The 22,321-nt window shown below is 29.4% G+C and overlaps 1 protein-coding gene across 1 annotated transcript; it reads right to left on the minus strand.

Annotated features, from left to right (window-relative positions):
* Nucleotides 1-3,134: 3,134 nt before the first annotated feature.
* LOC108772259 (fatty acid synthase-like) lies at nucleotides 3,135-16,471 on the minus strand. The gene is made up of 19 exons (XM_018537753.1): nucleotides 16,300-16,471; nucleotides 13,935-14,185; nucleotides 13,574-13,805; nucleotides 12,825-13,243; nucleotides 12,228-12,521; nucleotides 11,936-12,140; nucleotides 11,690-11,850; nucleotides 11,166-11,483; nucleotides 10,540-11,039; nucleotides 9,802-10,106; nucleotides 9,317-9,730; nucleotides 6,754-7,772; nucleotides 6,374-6,615; nucleotides 5,600-6,290; nucleotides 4,657-5,485; nucleotides 4,065-4,540; nucleotides 3,712-3,966; nucleotides 3,331-3,579; nucleotides 3,135-3,245 (listed from the first exon to the last, which is right to left on the minus strand). Exons 1-19 carry the CDS (start codon nucleotides 16,469-16,471, stop codon nucleotides 3,135-3,137), a joined length of 7,143 nt encoding a protein of 2,380 aa, XP_018393255.1.
* Between the last annotated feature and the right edge of the window lie 5,850 nt (nucleotides 16,472-22,321).

Below are 22,321 nucleotides of genomic sequence, written 5' to 3' on the forward strand. Positions count from 1 at the left end.
TGAACTACTCTACTTGCACACAAGGTTTCAGAATTTTTTGAATTTTTGAGTTGCCTAACCTCCCTTGTAAATATTGAACAAGGACAGTAATTCTCGAAGTTGTTGGAAACGTTATATGGAACGCATTCTATATATATTGTCTATCTTCAAAAATAGTTTAAATTATAGAAGAAACTCTTTATGATCATTAATTTTTTTAAATTAAACAGTGCTATGTTAATTATAACTATACTAAATATAATTCTATTTATTTTAAGTTAAAGAAAATGTTGAGTAAGATGTAAATCATACTTTCAAGCAGTGTTTATTAGAATATTTCTAAAGGAGGATGTTCAAAAGAGGCCGATTTTTGCCTATGAAGATGTAAGTAAAAGGCATAGCGTTTTTTATAGATTTTAATCTCCTGAATACGAAAATGTTAATAAAAAGTTCGGGATCGATAGAAAACATCTTGAAAATTAAGCATGAACATGATATATTAGCAGAATTCGAATACTTTATAGAGCTATCACAAAGTGCATTTGTGTGAGTTTTTTTGAGGAGAAACAGGTGTGTGTGTGTGTGTGTGTGTGTGTGTGTGTGTGTGTGTGTGTGTGTGTGCGCGCGCGCGCGCGCGCGAGCGTGGCTATCCTTTTGTATCTTTTAATCTCGTTCTTTGTCGAATTCGGAATCGTAACGAAATATTGATTCCATGTTTTTATATTTTATAATACTTCTTTATATTTATTATGCTTTATATTTTTGATAAGTATTTAATTCTAAACTTTTGGCCAAAGTACATCTCTTTACAAGCCTACTTCTATTGTGTTTCTATATTATAATTTAAAGAAAAAGAGGGAAAAAAAAGACAAGAAAGATAAGAAAGTATCCTCATCGGGAAATATGTATATGTGGATTTAAAATTTCATGTTTCGAAAATAAAAATTTTATCATATATGAATAATGTATAAAATAGCAATCAATACCTAAGTAGAACAATAGGTCACGATTAAAAACAGTATATTAAGATGAATCGTGCCTTATAATATCAAAACTGACTTTTAACGATCATTTCGTAACTATTTTTTTAATGACTTTTTGTTCTGCGTGAATAATATACTAATGGCATGCATTAATGAGGTAAAAGGTTATTTACTTTTTACTGTAAAGGCTATAGATAAATTATATTGTATAGAATGTAAAAATTGCTTTAATAATGTCTTTTAATATAGTAAATATAGCTTGATGAAGCGCGATCAGTAGCAAACGATTTTATGTTATATTGTCTTTATAGAAAAAAGTAATTTTATTTCATAAATGCAAAAGACTTGCAACATTTAAATATCAAATTTATTTGCTGTTTATAGCATGGTTTTAGTACTTATTATAAAGCTCTGTAATGCAATCCTACAAGAATATCTTTGGTGTTGAGTATATGATAATCATTAAATTATTCTTCCAATCTAATAATAATCAAATTTATAATTTAATTTAAATGTGGCACAGCGGTTGTAAGAAATCTTATGTTGAAGATGGTTTTTTAAATCGAACATTAAAAGATATATTTTTAGATTTACATGAATATGATGTAATTATAGTAGACGTTTTAAATTCAAATTTATTTGTGTATATTTAAAATTCGGATTATTTATATTGTTTAATATTGATAATGATAATTAATATTGATAATTAATTATAGGTCAAAACATCTGTAATTATTTTTATACGAATTGTTTATATTAAATTTACTGATCAAAGTATAATAAATACATATCTTTTTAAAGAATAGAAATATGTAATACATAATAATTTGAACTTTTTTATATCAGGTCGGTTCAAAAGTTTTTGCTAATTTTTTGAAATTTCTTTATTACAGTATATTATATATTAATCAAAATATTTTCCATCGTTTTCAACCACTTTTTTCCATCTTTCCGACAGCATACGGATACCACGTCGAAAAAAGGAATCATCCTGTGAAGCGATCCATTGATCGACATCCCCGGCATTTGAGAAGCGCTCACCAAATAAGCCATGCCATTTTTTTAACCCCTCCGAAAAGTATGATTTGTCTAATTCTACAATATAGGCCCCTGTTTCGGCGATGATCTCCTCATTCGGCATAAATCTCTTTTCACCGAGCCATTTTTTCAAATTTGAAAAGAGAAAGAAGTCATAGAGGTCCAAATCCGGAGAGTAACGGTGGATGCGGCAGCAATTTATAGAGCAATTTAACCAATTTAGCTGTGGCGACTGTAGAAGTGTGAGCCGGTACATTGTGGTGGAATAACACTTTTTTCGCCAAATGGAGCCGTTTTTTCTTCGATTCAACATCGAATTGGTCAAATAAAACAGCATAGTACTGCCCCATGATAATTTTTCCCTTCTCCAAATAGTCGATAAAAATCATGTGTTGTGCATTTCAAAAAACAGTGACCTTTCCGGTCGATGGGACCGTTTTGGCCTTCTTTGGAGCACATACGCGGGATGAAGTCCACTGTTTTGACTGTTCCTTGATCTCCGATGTATAATGATGAATCCATGTTTCATCAACGGTTACGGCTCGACGCGGATTGCTCTTAAACAACTTCAAACACTCTTTAAAAATTGATAGAGCCGCACCTGCTTGTTAAGTCTACCGCGAGCAATCGCGGCACCCATCGGGCCAACAGCTTTTTCATTTCCAAGTTATCATGTAAAATATTGAATACCGTTCCGTACGACACGCCTACAACCTCTGCTACTTTACGTACATATTTTCATTCGGCGATCAGCGAGAATTATGTCGTGGACGTTTTCAACGATTTTCTCAGTAATTTCGGACAAATAGACAATAACATATTCGGAAGGTATGGAAAGGATTATATCCGTTTTATAGAGACATGAATTCAATAAATATTTTCCTTCACATTTGGGAAAAAAATGTAAAATTTGTTTATGCCAAAGTCTACAAGCACTTCTCAAATCACAAAAAAATTCACTGAAGACATAAAAGGATACCGAAACAATTTGAAGTAAAGCGGTATTTGAAGTAAAGAAGTAATTTTGATACGTTGTATATAATGTATGCATTATCCAGTTTATTTTGTGTCAAAATTATTACAACTACAAATTTATACATAAATTTAGATTACTAACTTATATAAACTGAAAAATTAAAATATAAATGGTAGTTCTCCGTTAATTGCAGCTGGTACTTTTTCGTTCATTAACATCGATACATGATTACCTTCAATATAATGTACTTTCACCGTATTTTGAGTTACCTTAAATAATCACATACTTTATTAACCAAAGTTTTGTTAAATTTAATTCATTCAGTATAGATTAACACAAATTTTTTTTAAATACCTTGTGTAAACCATAATCCTCCTCGATTGCTATCATATTTGGATGAGTAGGTTTTAATAACATTATGGGAGTTTTAATAGGTGGTAAAGAAGGATCATATTGCCGAATAGCTACTAAATTGTTATAAATTGTTACACACAACGTTTTTAAATTTGCAGGTGAAAGTGATGTGTTCATAGCTAAAAATTGTTTGGCAAAAATATTATATCTTTCATTCCAAGTCTCACATTTCTTCAGTTCCATTAGAATCTATACCAAATTGTACATTTTGTTTTTATAATATATATAAGACCATATAAAAATTGATATCAATTAGCATAAAAACAATTATATTAAGAATGTAGTGTAAATTAATTTAAAAATCTAAGAAGAAAATTATACCTTTTCACTACTTCCTGGTGAATAAATTTCCATAATAAGAGTTAAAATATAAATCTGAAGGTCTGTACTGTTGGAAGCTGATGTAAAATAGTTGTACATTGTTCGTACTTGTTCAGGAGAACCGTCAATGAGAATCAGTCGGCCCTTAAATTTCATTGCTTCTAATCTTCTTGTTAATTCAATTGCGATAATAGATCCGAAAGAGTATGCCACCATTATGAAATCTTTTCCATCATTTAGTTTTGGTAATATGTGCTATAAAAATATTCAAAATGTTCGAATTTATTTTCCTTAAATATAAATCAACCTTATCCAACAAACATAATATAAATTGCTAATATATAATTGCATACATTTATGAGATGATCAGTCATCTGTGATATTATATTTGCACTAATATCAATGTTATTTGCGTTATATTGTAAAAACGTCATTGAAAATATAATACTTGGTGCTAAATGTTTAAACACAGTTCCACATCCATCGATACCTGGTATAAGAAACACTTCGCTAGTAGCTTTCTGTTTTTTAGTAGACAGATCCGAATAGATTAGAGGAATGAAATCTTCATCTTTTACAATACCAAGTAAAAATTTTATATCGTTTGACTTTTCTGTGTAGTGTTTCTTTTCATTATGCACATCATCACTGACATTTGCATTAGACATTTTAGCAAGTTTCGCAAAAGTGAGATTTCGTATCTCTTGTACTGATAAGAATATATCAAATTCTCGTTCTAGAGTTTGCTGAATATCTACAGCCATCATGGAATCCATTCCGAGATCGGCCAGTGATAAAGTTTGACTTAAAACTTTCGTATCACCTATGTCTGTAATATGAAATAAATGATTATAATTTATACTACATGTGTATTATTCATAAAATAATTAATTAAACATAATAAGTATATGTATGCGATCAATAAGTTTGTACAAAAGCATCTACCTAAAATATTTGCGACAGTTTCTATCACATTGTCACGTCCGGAAAATCCTTTCTTTTCAGCTACAACAATGCTACTTACAACTGGTTCGCTTTGAAGTAAAAACTTATCAAGTTCGTCAAGACAGGAGGATATCTTTTGCTGTAAGGTGCCACAGATAATTAATTCCTTATTGTTTTCTTGCATATCAGCGACGAGACCTACGTCGCCTACAACTCCCCACTGAATTGCTAATCCAGGTAATCCTTCCTTCACCCTCTTTTCGCAAATTCTCTCCATAATGGAGTTAGCCATGCCATAATTAGTCTGTCCAGCGTTTCCTCTACCACAGGAAACAGAAGAAAACATCACAAAATGCCGTAGATTAAGGCAGATCTTTCTAGAAAGTTTGTCCAGTATTTGCGTTGCTCGAGCCTTCGATTGGAAGGACTCTGTAAATGTTTCTACTGTTTGTTCTTTGAAGACCCCATCCTTTAGCACCACACCAAGATTGAATATAGCATCCACCGGAGCTTCTTTTTCCGCAGTTCGTAAGAGATATTCGCAATCTTTAAGATCAGAAACATCGATATTCTTGATGATCAGAACGTTTACCCCATATGACTTCCATAATCGAACTTTCATGCGTTGGTAACCGTTCTTTATTCCATTTCGAGAAATTAGAACAACATTTCTGGCACCACGAAGTATAAGCCAATCGGTTAACTCTAACCCAAATCCACCCAGACCTCCTAGTATAATGTAACTTTTATCTCTGAGACAATAATAGCGACGGTATGCGAGAATATGCTTGTCTACAGGTTCACTCTTTTTATGAATATTTATAATTATCTATAAAAAAAATTACGCCTTAAGAATGCATATTATATGATATAATTGTTTATATAAGCCATTTAGATAAAATTGAATAATACTGTCTGTTACTATTAAAAAATACGGGCATACCTTTCCTATATGTTTTCCACTCGCCATATACCTAAAAGCTTCTTCAATATCTGGTTTTGGAAACACTTTTACTTGAATTGGTTTAATTGCTCCATCCTTCAAACCATTGGCTATCATTTTACATAATAGCGACTTATCCTTGTGATCAGTAAACATATTCTCAAATATGATTCCATGAAAGCTGATACCTTTCTGAAATGCAGACATACCTAGGGGATTATTAGAAGCAAGATCAAATTTGCCAATCTCTAAGAATCGACCATTCTGAGCTAAACACCGAACGGAGGCTATTAATTTTTCTTCCGCCAATGAATTTAAGACAATGTCGACTCCGCGACCTTCCGTTTGCTGCATTATCATTTGTTCAAAACTAGTGTCTCGAGAATTGCCAATGTGGTCATCCAAAATATTCGGAAACGTTTTCCTAATAAAATCCCGTTTATCACTCGTGCCTACGGTAATAAACACTTCGCATCCTTCTTGGAGAGCGAGATGAATAGCTGCTTGTCCAACGCCTCCAGTACCAGAATGTATAAGTATTTTGTCTCCTCTTTTTATTTTTCCATAAATGTATAGGGCTAAGTAAACTGTGCTGTAAACCACAGGGACTGTCGCCGCTTCTTCGAACGTCCACGAATTAGGTATTTTCCAACACAGATGTTTATTTTTTACAACGACGTTTCCTATAGAACTAGAAAGATTATTCTGTATTTACTATAGGCTCTATATAGTATTACACAACATTATATAATTTTTTCTTGTAGCGTTATTTACTTAGTATTAGAAATTCCCATTACACGTTGTCCATTAGCATCGAAACCCACGTATTCTATTCCAAGAGGAAACTGATATGACCGTTCTTGCGAAATCGGTTCATAAGATGTTAATTTACCAGTGGCGAGCATCACATCTTTGAAATTCAAGGATGAATAGACAACATGCACCAAATCTTCACGACGAAACTCAATTAGTCGATTATTCTCTATCCAACATAATGTACTTAAGTCTCCACGAATCTATAAAAAAAGAATAATTTTTTATAATATTATAGACATGTAAAACGGAATTTTAAATTAAAAAATTGGTTTATTATTTGAAAGATGAAATACATAACATTTATCGTACATAGTGATATATTTTGAAAAAATTTATACCATTTGGCAGACATGAGCGGTTGGTACAAGTTTCGCTTCTGGTCGTTGTAATTTTAAATGTTTGTACGATCCCCAGGTTTTGTTAGATTGTAATACATTAATGGACAGATCTTTTTCTAATTGTTGTATGTACAAAGGATCTTGAAGAGAGAACTTAGGGGCTTTTTCATCTTGAACGAAAACACCTCTAACAAGTTCACTATCTGGTTCTTTTCTTAAGCAGTTTACAAAACCCAACAAACCGCATTCCAAATCTCCCTCTCCGACAATTATAATTCTACTATTTTTATCGAACTTATTTTTATCGCTCATAAGTAGCTTTAAATTTTCCAGCCAATCAAAGTTATTGTTATTTATATAGACCACAATTCTTTTTTCTATCAAAACTTTCTTCTTCAGAAGCACAATTATTTCATTATCAGTTCGCTTTTCGAGAATAACGTTTAATTTGTATTGCTGCAAATGTTTTGTATAGTCAGTTGTGTAACATTTTTCACGCGTTAACAGAAAACCACCCTCTTCTAAAAAGGGCAATACTTGCTCTAGCGATGTTTGTTGTGTGGTCAAAAGATTAAAACCAGTAATTATTAAAATTTTATCATTTGCAGATAGTTTTTTGTAATCTCCGATTAAAATGTTTTGCGGTAAGTCTGCTGGTCGAAAATTATTCGGCGATGTTAACAGAGTGATATTTGTTTGTATCAATGGTATATCACCAAATGCCTCAAGCATCAAAGAAGATGAGAAATTTTTTAAGTCTACATCATCAACATCTTCCACTAGTTCTACGATTTTAACATTGATAATTTGATGATCTTCTAAAATGAGCTGGGCTGATATTCGAATCGTTTCATTTAAAGAAATCTTAGCACGATCATAATAAGCTACAAATGTATATTTCTCGATAACTGCGTCTTGGGTTAATTTTCGGCGAGAAATCTGCGTAATTTTAAGACCTTGAATTTCTATTCCTCCAGCTTTAATCGTATTTGTCTCTTTGTATATTCGTACCGGTATTTCTGTAATAAGATATCATACTTTATGTCACACCCGAATTTTTCACATGATATTTATGCATTGAATACATAAGAAAACCGAAAAAGCAATGCCGCAGCGGTGTAAGATGGATCACGGTTGCTTCTAAATAATTGCGTGTGAATTTATATACTACGTATGTAATTTTTCAATTACGCGTCGAATTTTTTTCAGACTTGAAACACGCAACGCTAATGAACTACCGCAGTAATATTACGAGATAAATTGATTAACAATTTAACGATTATTGATGCTTTTTACGCATCTTATATCGATCTTAATAATGTTGAATAACCTATTAAAAACTGTAAATAATTAATTTTTCATTGCGAAAAATATTACTTCGGCCGGGACTCGAACCCGAATCTTTGCCATTCTCACAATTTCGGAGCGCAATCGAAGAATTACATATGTATATATATATTATATAAATTCACACGCAATTATTTAGAAGCACCCGTGATCCATTGTGACATTATCTCATTCGGTTTGAAATTTAACGGTCTAATAAGAATTGATATTGAATATACATATAAGAAATAAAATAATTCAATACAAGGTCACTTTTTATCAACAACAATATACGTAATAAAAAGGGCATATACATATAAGAGTCAATTCTTTTTGATAATAAAACGTTATAATATATTTGTAATAAGGCTCAATAAATTTAAAATAATGAAACGGAAAAGAGCTACGAGCCAAAAGCGTTGTTATAATATATATACAACTGTTAGTAAATAAAAATTGTCATTTAGCTAAAATTATGTAGTTTAATTAGAAACAAAGAAATATACGACAAAAAATAACAAACGTTTCGATTTCTATTAGGTTATTATCAATATTGCAGAATGATCGCAAGTTGTTAACAAAGGATGATGTACGAAATTATAAAATTATGAAAAAATAAAGAATATATATATACATATATAATAATATATGTACACTCTCACTCGCATAATTGACGTTGTATTTATTTTTCGGTACATTAGATCAATGTAAATCGTCTGGTTATACATGTAGTGTGTAAAAGTATCTTATAATTGTTTCTGTTAAAAATACATTGGTAAAGTAAAAAAATGTGAAAAGAGAGTCAAATAATAAAATAATAAATATAACATAAAGAGAATCAAATAGTAAAGTAATAAAAATGAATTATTAAGTTAATATAACGTAAAAATAAAAATAAAGATAAAGAAGACTTTAGTGGTAAATTAAAGTTGAGTGAAGATATATTATATATTATATTAATTTTTAATAATTTAATATCAATTAAATTAAACAATGATAAGATTACCTTAGAAAATTGTATCAATGTACGATTTATAAAATTGTCCGTTGTTAGAACGATGAGAGCCAAATTTAAGTTCTTACACAGATTCTATATATCTAATTATATTTCCCTCAGTCTTAAATGTGAATCGTTATTATAAAACGTTTTATCAAAAAGAATTGATTCTTACATGTCCCTTTTTACTGTGTATATTGTTGTTGAACAAATAACTCTCAATAATTGAAGAATAATTACGTTTATCTATTACTGTATCTTCTATGCCATTTGTGTAGTCCTGTAGCTTTCGAGCGTGAAGCATGGGATTGATGATTAATTTTTGGATACTCGTAGGAACGTACAAATCTCTAGTATCATATCCTATAATTTGCATCTGTAACATAATATCCATAAATGTTACCCAATTATTTCTCCAAATGATGTGTCCTTGATTTCCTGAAATAGAGGCGCTGTTTAATCCACGGAACCAGCCACTGTACTCGTAACCGCGCAATTTAAATTCTTTGTAGATATCTTGTGCAGTCATATGTTCTTCTTCATTATTCTGCGGAAATAGATCTGTCGAAATCATTTCTTGTTCTGGATTCGATGTCTCGTACACTGTACCTGTCACGACAACGCTATCTCCTTCAGTTATTTCAAACTTCCCGTCTGTAATATTTTTATATATTTGTATTTATATGCATTCCCAATGCTTATAATACTTTTAATTTCGTCAATACCTTTCTGTATCGCTATTTTCAATTTTACAATATTATTTTTTGATAAATGAGTAGCACGAATGAAGTTTACATCTCGAAAGGTTATTGGTATTGTTGTATGCATTTGTCCTTTTATCATGCCAATAGTTTGCCAAACAAGAGCAAGATAACCCGTCGCAGGTAGCAAGTTTCTTCCATCGATTACATGACCGCTCATATATTCATAATCTTGATCGTCGAGCGAAATTTCAACATATCTTTCTCTGGATTTTATTGACTTTTGTGTTGTAGAGCACGGTATAAGCCAATCTTGGGAATGGTCCCATCTAATTAGACATATTAAAATATGATGGATTATTTATAAAATAATATAACATAAGTATTATATATTAAATAAATATGGACTAGTCATTTCATGTCAATTCAATTATTCCTTTTGTCTAAAATTGTATTTAAATAAGTGCGTAACTTGTAAAAATTTATATAAAAGCTTCTATTTTCATGTCATTTGAAGATTTTGAAAAATATTATGTAAACTATCAATCTAAAAAGTCAGTAAAGAGAGACATTAAGCCTCTAAGTGCTTTTTGGATTATACAGTTATCATTTTTTACGAAGTTATTCTTTCCTGATAATTGTCTCTTTTTAGAAGGCAGAATAGATAGTACTTTAATTTTTTAGTATAATTTATATGCATATTTATTTGCTTATATATGTAGATCAAGGTATAATTAGATTATTTACGGTAATTTCTTATACCTGATCGATGGAGAAATCATAGAAGTTCCTCTGCTCACTGGATATTCCACTGGTGGATACAAATTTACAACTTGCGGCTGTAATCCACTGTTGTAGAGTCTTCCAATTCCTTGAAAAGTTACATTGTTGTTTTGTTCAGTGCGTTGAGTCAATACAATGTTCGTCACTTCTGGATGCAGAGATTCTTTCAATATATGCTGTAGAACGCCGCATGGTGCGAGTTCGATAGTAATAGCGTTACTCGGAATTAGATGTAAAGTTTGTTCAAAGAGAACGGTATTTAATATACTACGCAAATGATAGTCCGCCGATGATAATTTTGATGCTGAATTGACCCATTCGGTGCGAGGTATGGAAGTGCTGATCCACTTTTGGCTTCGTTTCTTCGGCCAGGATATTATTTTCTTTAAATTAAGCAAAAGTTGAGTTTCCATGGATGCGAGATATGAACTGTGATACGGTACATTGCAGTAGATCTCCTTCACATAAATGTTGTTCGCCTAATAATATAAAAATACAATTACATGTAGCTAATTGTATCTTGAGCTTAACAATTCGATATTTTAATAACTATTAAGTAATTTTTTCATTCAGTTATAAAATATAAGTTCTATTTTCAAATCTACCTGTAATTTTTTAATAAATTCTTTTATTGATTCTGTGGGTCCACTCACGACGTTGTTATTCCCGTTATTACGACATACTATTTGAATATCCGCTGGACATATATTTTTCAGAGAATCGTAATCAATTCTGACAACCACCATTGAGCTATGAATTATTTTTCCTTTGGCACATGCCAAACCGACAAAGTATGCAGATAAAATCGTTTGTTCAATGGTAAGACATTTATCTGCATATGCACAACCAAGTTCACCTCCAGAATGACTAATCATGTAATCCGGAATAATTCCTAAGGAAGTCAGAAGATCTACTAAGCCGACCTACAAGTATATACCGTTTACAGCTGAGCATTGTACATATATGTGCATTGCTGATGGAAAAATAAGTTGTGATATGAGATAAATAATAAGATAATGGATTTAATAGAGTGAAATAATGGTATGTACATATTGTATTTCAATATTTATATTTATTTTTACTAACAATATAATTGATACTAATGCATATTAGAAATATAATACTTCACCTGTATAGCGATAATTCCAAGAAACGCATTTAATGCGTTTTCGTACACTTTTTCTTCTGTATTTGTTAGAATGTCCTTAATGTTTATACCATACGGTTTTAAAATATTGTCGCATTTGCTTATTGTTTTTGCAAAAACGTGAAATTTTAATAAGTTTCGACCTGATAAAGTTTCATTAAAAGAATTACATTATTTTACTATTTAAATCTTCGTAAAGATTTAAATTATAAAATTTTAAATATATACCCATTCCTGGCCATTGCGAACCTAAAGCTGAAAATATAAAGCAGACGGGTCTTTTTAAACTATAACAGTTTTGAATTTCTATTATTGAATCTTGTTGGAAAGAATTCAGTATAATATACCCTCTCCATGGGTGACCGTCTACATTGTCTGCATAGACGTCATGTAATAAACGGATATATTCTACATCTATCGGACGATTAGCAATCTATAACGATCAATTTTTTGAAATAGAAACTATGATAATATAATTGTGCAAAATAATATCGCAGTAGCTTTCCAAATATCTACTAACATCATTTAAAAACAATTTCACTGATTCCTCAGTACGTCCAGATAATATTACAAGTCTAGGCAAATCATTATTTGGTGTTCCATTATTAACTTTCTGTTTACGATTCCACTTTAATAGCATATGAGCGTTGGCTCCTCCAAAACCGTAACAATTAACTCCTACGTAACCATTTTTGAGTGGCATTTTTTCTTGGATTACACGAATGCTTCCATTTAATAAGGCATCTATATCTTTTCTTGGTGATGTAAAATTGATATTTGGTGGAACAAAACCGGTTTCGAATGCTATTATTACCTATAATCGTCATTAATTAAAAACAATTTGGAGATGTAATATATTATAAATTAATTTGTCAAACATTGACTAACTATGTATTAAATATGTCATCTTATGTTAATTTTAGCCAATACCGAAGGTAATGAAAGATTTTTGCAATCTTTTAACAAACTTTTGTATAAGAATGTCTTAGAATTTAAATTATCAGATAATGTTTGAGAATAGTATTTCTTCTGTTTTTGTGCATATGGGCATATCGTGTGGCTGTGCAAAAAATAAAAACAGTTTTTGTAATGGTTTAAAGGAAATTACTTATTTTACCTTAATGACCTGAGTTAAACCACTCGCAGCTTCAGCATGACCGACATTGGATTTTACTGAGCCGATCATTAATGGAGTTTTTCTATTTTTACACATAACATTATAGATAGCAGCGAGTTCCTGAGGATCACCAACTTTTGTTGAGGTACCGTGTGCTTCAATGTAATCCAAACAAGACGTCGGTATTTTGCACTCTTCGTAAAATTCTTTTAATAAGGTATATTGCATTTGTGATGAAGGATATGTTATTCCTTCTTCTTTGTAACCGTCACTGTTTAATTTTATATGCGGACATATAGCATAAATCCTTTTCGCATTTTTTGCTTTTTGAAGATACACCACTGCTATTGTTTCGCTACGCGTATAACCGTTCGCAGCAATATCGAATGGTCTGCAGTAACCAGTGGGTGACAAAATACCTAAAAAATACAAAATATACATAGCATTCATATAATGAATTTAATATATAATGTATTTTTAATATAACATGGATTTAATATGGAGTTATTTTAATGTATAATCGATCAACTAAAAAATTTAATGTTTATCAGTTTTATTAATTTGATAAAGTAAAATGTAGTCAATTTTAGCAAATATTTTATTTCAAATGTTTCTGTTGATGTTACATAGTCCGTTGAAATTTATTTACTCTTTTTATAAGTAAAAGAAAAGTATAGTACTCTAAATTTCACTTTATATTTTATTAGATTATTTTTTTTAATAAAAATGCTAATTTATGATGAAAGTACCCAATCGAGCAAATTGCATGTTTATAACGGGGTGAGTACATAAATTTGCCGTTCCAATTATTGCGTCTTCACATTTGCCTGACATGATACATTCATAACCAATAGCCATGGCATAAAGACTAGAACTGCATGCTGTATCGACAGTATAAGATGGTCCTTTCAGATCCAAGCAATACGAGATTACATTTGCCGTTGTAGATTTAGTACATCCAATAAGATTCGTACCATTTAACTAATTGCAGAACATTAGCGATTACGATTTCGGCATAAATACATATAATAAATGCAATTGTCATTTGTTATTATGCTATAGTAATATACGTAATACAATTGCTATCAATATATCAATAATTTTTTTTACCTTAAAATCTTGGTACAAAAGTTTTTCTTGTACTTCGATAAAAGATGTTCCTACAATAACAGCGGTATTTTTTCCACGTAATTGCTTTGGATTGATTCCCGCATCAATAATTGCTTCATAAGTATGCTCCAGTAATAATCTCCCTTCGGACGTAAGTGTATGTGCTTGTTCGAAAGATAATCCAAAGAAATCCGCATCAAATTTTTCTAAGTTGTTTATTATTCCAATACGTTTGGGTAATTCCGAATTGTCTAATAAAACATAGACATATTTGTACAAATAATATGTAGTAATATGTTTTTGTTTATCTCTCTTTTTATATGTAATTTGAATTTTGGAATATACATTCTTTGATTGAAATTTTTAGAAAATAAAGACAGCATGTTTAATAATCCTTTGCTAGCAGTCTTCTATAACTACAGGATTTGGTCGTGGTACTCATTCAGATTTCTAAAATACAAAGAACTTAGAAGTATAGCTACATAAACTTACTCAACTGTTTCGAATTATCACTCTGAATAAATTTTTCATTAAGCAAAGTAGGCCATAGTTAAATGATGCAAAGTGAGTACTGAATGCCGGCCGTGGTATAAGTTCAAGGACTGTAATGTCGTTTAAACAAATGCAATGGATTGAATATAATGATTTTTAATTGGAATATTTATCATTTGTTTTTGAATAAATTTATATACAGAGTGACCTACATAAAGTGTTACAAGCTAATAACTCTAAAAATATTTATCCTATCAAAAAGTTGTTCATGAGAAAGTTTTATATATTCGAAAGGCCTTTTTAACTACGTAAACAAAAATCCACTCCCGTCCCCCTTTGAAGAAGGGGTGGAGGATAACTTCGAAGTTTTAAATGGGATCTCCTGTAAAATGTTACATATTTGGATTTTACGGGGAAAAACAAGTAAATAAACTTTATCTGAAATATTTCTTTAGAAAATGCTCCTATTAAAAGTTATGAACATTAAAATTTTTAGTTATTTTATTTACGATTGAATTCCATTGACACAAAGTTGTGTTCACGATACAATGAAAACGAAAACAACCTTGATATTAATCAAAAGAAACATAAATACACATATTTATCGGGAAACGTAAATGCAGATCTATTATGTATTTAGTTTTGAGCTGGTTTTCATGCTACGTGTACTTTTTTAAAAGGGATATTTTGTGATATACAGATGGATAGATCGGGGAGATCCTGTTCAATGACTCTCTCGGTCACCTGATATTACGTCTTTGGATTATTTTTTATGAGGTATATCAAAAAGAAAGTCACGTCTCAACCATTTACGACGAAAGAAGACTTAAATCGAAGAATACGCACTACTTGCACTAAGATGACTCCAGAAATATTGTTTAGAGTTAGGCAAAGCTTTGTAAAAAGAACAAATAAGTGTTTAGATGCTAATGATCAATAGTTCGAACATTTAATAAAATAAAAAAAATAGAAAAACTATGAGTCTTATTTAATTTATCATTAATTTCAATGCACTTTACATTAAAGTTTAAATATTCATAACTTTTGATAGAATTATTTTCCAAAGAGAAATGTTTCAGACAAAGTTTACTTGTTTTTCCCCATAGAATCCAAATATGTAACATTTTACAGGGGGTCCTTGAAACTTTGAAGTTACCCCCCCCCCCTTCTTCAAGGAGAGACGAGGATGGACGAGGATGGATTCTTGTGTACGTATTCAGAAAGGCCCCTCGAATATATGAAACTTTCTCATGAACAACTTTTTGATAGGATAAATATTTTTAGAGTTATTAGCTTGTAATATTTTATGTGAGCAACCCTGTATAAAACGAATAATTCAAAATATTTTGACAACATAGTAAATATGAAATTACAAGTGACATGCAAAGGAATGACATTCTATCAGTGTTTGGAAATAACGCGTTAAATTTTTTATTGATATCTTTATCTGTATAATTACTTTGCAGTAACATTTATTTACTTATAACGTTAATGGAAACGCAATTACATTTTTCTAGTGACGATGATGAATATATTATTGTTATTTTTATCGTTTTATCATATATATGATAAAAACGTGTAAACAAGTTTTTTGATTATGTTCTTATTAACCACAATTGCATTATAGATCTTAAACTGGTTAATTAGCAACATAAACAACTGAGTGTCAGTGAAAACAGTCATCAAAAATTTGGTGAAATAGTAAAGGAATTTATAAAAACTTTTCAGTTTTTGAATAACGGTAACAAGTTACTTTTCAGAAAATGAACGGTAACGATGAACTTTTTATTTAACAGTAAAATTTTGATAAAGTAACTTTCCCTGCCATCTACAATAAAAATATACTGTATTATTGTAAATATGAATTAATCACCTCTATCCCATCGACCATGATCTGCTCTAACAAGATCAACTTTATTGAATAGGTTTTCTCGTAAATGATTTATGTTATCTGAACCAGGAAATCTTCCAGCAATACCAGATATAACGATCTCCTCGTCGGAATCAATATCATTCCACGAACTATATTTTTCTTTGTTATCCATGATTCTTATTATTTTCTCAAATAATCTAAACAAATGTTATGGTTATTTTATATATTAATTTTTTATTTACGTTATTGATTATATCTGGTTTTGATATTCACAGTATCACTACAGTATCGTACTTGAGTTGTAGATGAAAAATGACTGAGCTTTTCATGACAAAGCACTCTTTATATAAACGTCAACTATTACAATGCAGGGTTATTATGATGTTACTTTTGTTACTCATCTACACTGTCGACTAAAAGTTTAAGACTATTGATCAATTAGGGATGTGTACTGTATCCAGAAATTAAATTTATGGATTATAATATAACATATTTTTATTATTTTATTCTTCGTTTTATAATGAATTAAATAACAATATAAAAAGTAATATATAAAATGTTTTAAGTTTAACAAAAGAATATTTTTTACAAAACTATTTTACAAAAAAAGTATTAAACTCACAGTAAAAATTGATACAATAAAAAGTATTAAAGCATATGAGATACTTTTTAAAGTTACCGCAGCTATCTTTAAAATCAGTACTTTTTATTAATTTAGATAATTTAGTTTGTTTTTTTTTTTTAATAAAAGACTTTTCCATTTACTTGCTAAAATAATCTCACAGCTCAGTTTTAGTAAAAAGACCATAATTTATTTTCTTGAAATTTAACAATGATGCATGTTAATTTTCATTGTGCAAATATAATGTGTAAATATAATGCCTATTTGTTTTTTTTAATTAAAAAAACTTTTGAGTAACTATGACTCGAAGTTTTAAATAATGTTTTATTAGAGTATTTTTTTAAATTTTATATATCTCTATTCGAACTTTTAGCAGTGTATGTCATCTTTTTAAGCTTTGCTTCTATAACTTTGTAATTTAAAGCATTTCCGTTTAAAATAGAGAGAAAGAACAATAAGGAAAAGAAAAAAAGATGAAACCTGATGCGAATAGGTTTGTGAAATCGATTTATTATTTCTATCATGTAGATCACCTATAAGTGCAATTTCACATAAACTGCAGACAAGAGTAGACCATAGCTCGACTATTTACTGGACTTCACTTGAATTGTCTGCGTGACAGAAACCATTCCACGCATTTGTCCTTTTTAGCGTTTTATTCTACTCGCAGGTGAGTAGCTTTTGCTCACTAATTCGAAGTGGATTATATGTATGTATTAAAAAGTATATAACAGTGTCTATGTATAAGTTTACGTTAATATTTAAGGAAAATTTATTTCAATTTTGAAATGAAATTACATTTATGTGAATATTATATCGATAAATTTTTGTCTATATATTTTATGTGAAATATGTGAATACAACGTGGACGCTATATATTGTTCTTATCGGAAAAGAAAGAGAGAAAGAGAGAGAGAGAGAGAGAGAGAGAGAGAGAGAGAGAGAGAGAAAGGGAGAGGGGGGAAAATAAAGAAAAAATAATAATCTAAAATCGAAATATCATCTACATTTTTTAATACATTTTAAATTAAATTATATAGTTAAAATGTTATTTATTAATTGTATTTTCTGTGTTTAATACTAAATAATTTATTTTATTGTTTAATAAATAATTTTTGTAATAATCTCATGTCAATAAAATTAATAGGTACAAATAAAATCAATTCGATAAAATGAACATTTGTTTTGCATGCTATACAAATAAAATGAACATTTGTTTTACTGCTATACAAATAATGTACATATGTACAATACATAATATTTATTTCATATACAAGCTTATTACTATATTAAATTTATAATTTTTTAATTAAATGTGTATTTATTGTTTGTTTACTTTAAAAACATATATATATAAATATATATAAAACATATAATTATAAAAACAATGTTTAAAGACGAAAGAATAGTAACATGTATCATGTATATGTCAGTATAGCACGTTCCACCTTGAATTGCACTATTTAACCTTTCCTTATTTATGATGCCTTATAACATTAGTATGTTAATTTTATTGAAAAATTTAAATATTCTTCACCCGACAATAGTCACCTGATTTTTTTTACGTAAATGATCATCTGATATTTTTGTATTCGAAAATCATATTATTAACAGATATGTCTGATACAAAGCACCGATTCTGGCAATATTATAACAACATTGTAATGTTCCAATAATATTTTAATAACACTGGAAATGTTGCAGCAATGTTGCTGCAAGTTTTTATGTTGCGTACAATTTTATATTATTAATTATTTTTCAATTTATTAATATTTGAGAACATTATGGATATGAATTGAATCCGTTTTCTGGGGGAAATAAGTAGAGCAAATATTAAACGGAGTAAGTATATTAAATATACATATATAAATATATGATAATATGTGTAAAAAATAAAGTTTTTAATTAATACGACGCAGTATTTTTTATTATAGATTTTCAATGAAATTATACATTTAAAGGTACAATATATTTCATAAAAAATAAAAAAGTATATTAAATAATATCTAGACAAAACAATATTTTACAATGATTTAAAATGAACATTTTTTACTGCAGAGGTCAAAAAATTTTTTTTCTCAATTGTGTCACTTCTATGGTCTATTATTTCTATATGGTGGCAAATGAACGTCAAACATAATATGTAATTAATAATATGAATATATAAACTGTCAGCAATACTATTACGGAAACATGGTTATTGTATTGCTGACAGTTTATGTTTCCCATTTTAAATGTTCCAATCAAATATCTTGAAAACTAAATCTAGTAGACAAAAATGTTTCAAATAAAAATGGAAAGGTGTCGAGGGGGACACGTTTTAGTCACGATGTTTTTTTTCTAAATGGAGGCGCTAAAAAGATATAAAGGTCACCTCCACTTTTTTAAATGGAATTATGTAATTTTTTTTAGATAATATGATTCCTCTAATTATTTTGCATATAAAATTATTAAGGTAGAGATACCAAAAAACCAATAGTTTTTGAGATATTTTACACTTTATTTTGGTACATATTGACAAAATGTTAAATAACTCGTAAACTGTTGACTTTTTGATTATCGTACCTTAATACTTTTGTTAACAGAATAATGGGATAAATCAAATGGTGTAAAGACAACACATAGTTGCTTTATAAAAAATATGTATACAAAATGGATAATTTTTTAAATACGCAACTATGTGTTTTCTTTATACTTAAATCTACTGGATTTAAATCTATTAGATTTAGTTTTCGAGATATTTGGCTGGAACATTTAAAATGGGACACCCTGTATATACATATTATCAATACATGAATAACATTCAATCTCATGAAAAATTTGAAAAAAAAACTGATGCATGAAGAAAAAATCAAATGCACGGTTTCTCATAATTTTTATTTTTCATAAAACATCGGCGAAGCTTTTTAGAAAAATTTATATTTGAATAGCGCTAAGCATTTTTGAAAATAAAGATTTCCATATTCATCTATAAATAATATATAAAGTTGCAATTTCCTTTAAATAAAACAAGGTCACGATAACATTAAAATTATATTAAAATAAATTAAGACTAATTCAAAAGCGATTTTTAATAATTATGTCGAAGCTGTTTTACCGCCATTTTGTCGTAATGACTGTTTGTTCTGCTTAGACAACAAGAATGATATGTACAATAAGCGCAAAAAGTATTAGTACAGGGAAGATTAAGCTTATTAGAAAACTAGATTTTTAAATTAAACATTAATAAATGAAAATTATTAACAATGAATAAAATTGTATATTTTACAAAATTATTACACCTAAAAATGTGTAATAATTCAAATTTTATCTTCAAAATAAGCAAAAATAAAAAGTTTTATTATTTAGGCACACACAAAAAGTATCCGTACAGACGAGAAGTTTCATTTCTAAAATTATGAACACGCAAATCTTTTTTGTTTATATTAGGATAGAATGTACATTGTTAATTAATATTTATTGTCTACAAATAAAGTGTTTTTATAAAACCTTTCCCATGAGAATACTATTTGCACTTACCATATACCGATGAGATAGAACAAGATAGAAGATCAGGAGACGCGGTAGTGTCTCTGGTCATGTTCAAAAACTGAAAGACACTACAAGTCTCTTATCCCGAGCCACCAAAGTCCATTTTTCGATGGTGCATAACTACTAAAATACAAAAAATTTTGAATCGAACGTTATATATCCTGAAAGGTAGCATCCCCACGAGTAATTTGAGCTAAAAAAATTTTAAATCAGTCAAGCCGTTTTGGAGATACAAGCTGTCGAAAAGTGATGATTTTAATGAAAAATTAAGAAACGTCTCCTTCTTCTTTTTCTTCTCTGTCCGCATTCACAAGGCCGTATTAAAACTTTCTAACATCCCCTCTCACCTTTCACTCACACCTTCACTATCTTCGACCCGCCGCCACCCCCATCGCCCTCCCTTAGCCCTCCCCCCACCACTCCTTTCTTCTACGAAACGAATATGTAAGCATACTTCTTAGGCCTGATTGCACCAACGTGATTTCGATTTTAAACGAAACTTAAACTATCTCTGTCTCTGTCTCCCTTTCAGCTTTAAAACGAGATAGATAAAGTTTTAAGTCTCACTTAAAATCAAAAAGTGTTGGTGCAACCGAGCCTTATAGTCTTCTTAACAATATAAAAATATTATATACATCATGCATTTTAAGAATAGTAGCAATATATTTCCAATGTGATACAATCGATTTATATTTTCAATTTTGACGTCTTTTTGAGGTTTGCAAGGTGAGTCACTATAGCGTTAATAATGAATATTTGAACATAGATAGTTTACTATTTTTTAAAATCTATAGATATAGTAGCATCAAATCTTTCAATTCGTTATGACTGCTTGCAAAATCCAAAAAGGAGAATTGTTGATTGTATTAGCTGAGGAGGACTCAAAACAGAATTGAAACGTAATAAAATAATGCATACATAAAAAATAGTAAAATTTGTATATCTAATTATATAGATGAATAATAAAGGATTTCGAGAGGGATCCATTTTTAATTGACTGTGTACCAACAACAACATGACACTCTCATTCGCCCTCATAGGATTTCTTGGTAGTAAATGGACTGTTACCTAATCTAGTTTAGTAGATAAATATACTCTACATGACCGTTTTTAATAAATGAGATCGTCTTCGTAAATTCTGTTACAATAATAATTAACTAATACAGTAAAAAATAAATATATTTCTTTATTCCATTTATATTACAATATTTTTATTATATTATTTTATAGATTATTAAAAATTTTTATTTTAAAAATATTTTCTTTAAAGAAATTTAATCGCTGGTTTAGAGATATATTATGTAAGTAGAACAACACTAAGCAAAAAAAGTAATTTTTGAAATATTAGTGTTGGTTGATTCTTGCGAAGTCGCGACTAGAAAACTGATCAACTATGATTCATTAGTCCGAGATAAATAAAATAGAGAAAATCATATTTTGCACAGACATGAAAAAATACAAAGTAATCATGCATGCAATATTGAGAAATGTGGCTGGGAATAGATTAGAAGGATGATTTAAACTTTTATTTGTAATCGTAAATTACGACGGATTTACATATATTTTAAAAATTATAATTTTCTATTATTTATTTTAAGACTGTTACACAATCTTGCAGACGTACCTACAACATTGAAATTGGAAACAGGATGCATAAAATTTAATTGGCGATACTTTTTTCTGATCAAACATATCGATTATATACGCCACTAATAAATAAAATTTTAATTTTTTATTTAAAATTAGCATTTTTGAAATATCATAACGCGCCATATTCAATTCTGTTGATTAAAGAGAGAGTTTCTGATTAAAATATAATATTCTTTAAAAATTCCTTTATTTACCTGTAACAACAAATTATAAATAAAT

Source organism: Cyphomyrmex costatus, unplaced genomic scaffold (assembly GCF_001594065.2).
Source record: "Cyphomyrmex costatus isolate MS0001 unplaced genomic scaffold, Ccosl1.0 scaffold182, whole genome shotgun sequence".
Taxonomy (NCBI): domain Eukaryota; kingdom Metazoa; phylum Arthropoda; class Insecta; order Hymenoptera; family Formicidae; genus Cyphomyrmex; species Cyphomyrmex costatus.

Coding starts and splice junctions, on each gene's coding strand:
- LOC108772259 (XM_018537753.1), bottom strand. CDS start 16,471: ATGGATAACAAAGAAAAATATAGTTCGTGGAATGATATTGATTCCGAC. Junction 12,141..12,227: donor TGAAATTGTTTTTAAATGAT/GTTAGTAGATAT, acceptor TGATCGTTATAG/ATTGCTAATCGTCCGATAGA. Junction 3,246..3,330: donor AGGATTATGGTTTACACAAG/GTATTTAAAAAA, acceptor TGATTATTTAAG/GTAACTCAAAATACGGTGAA.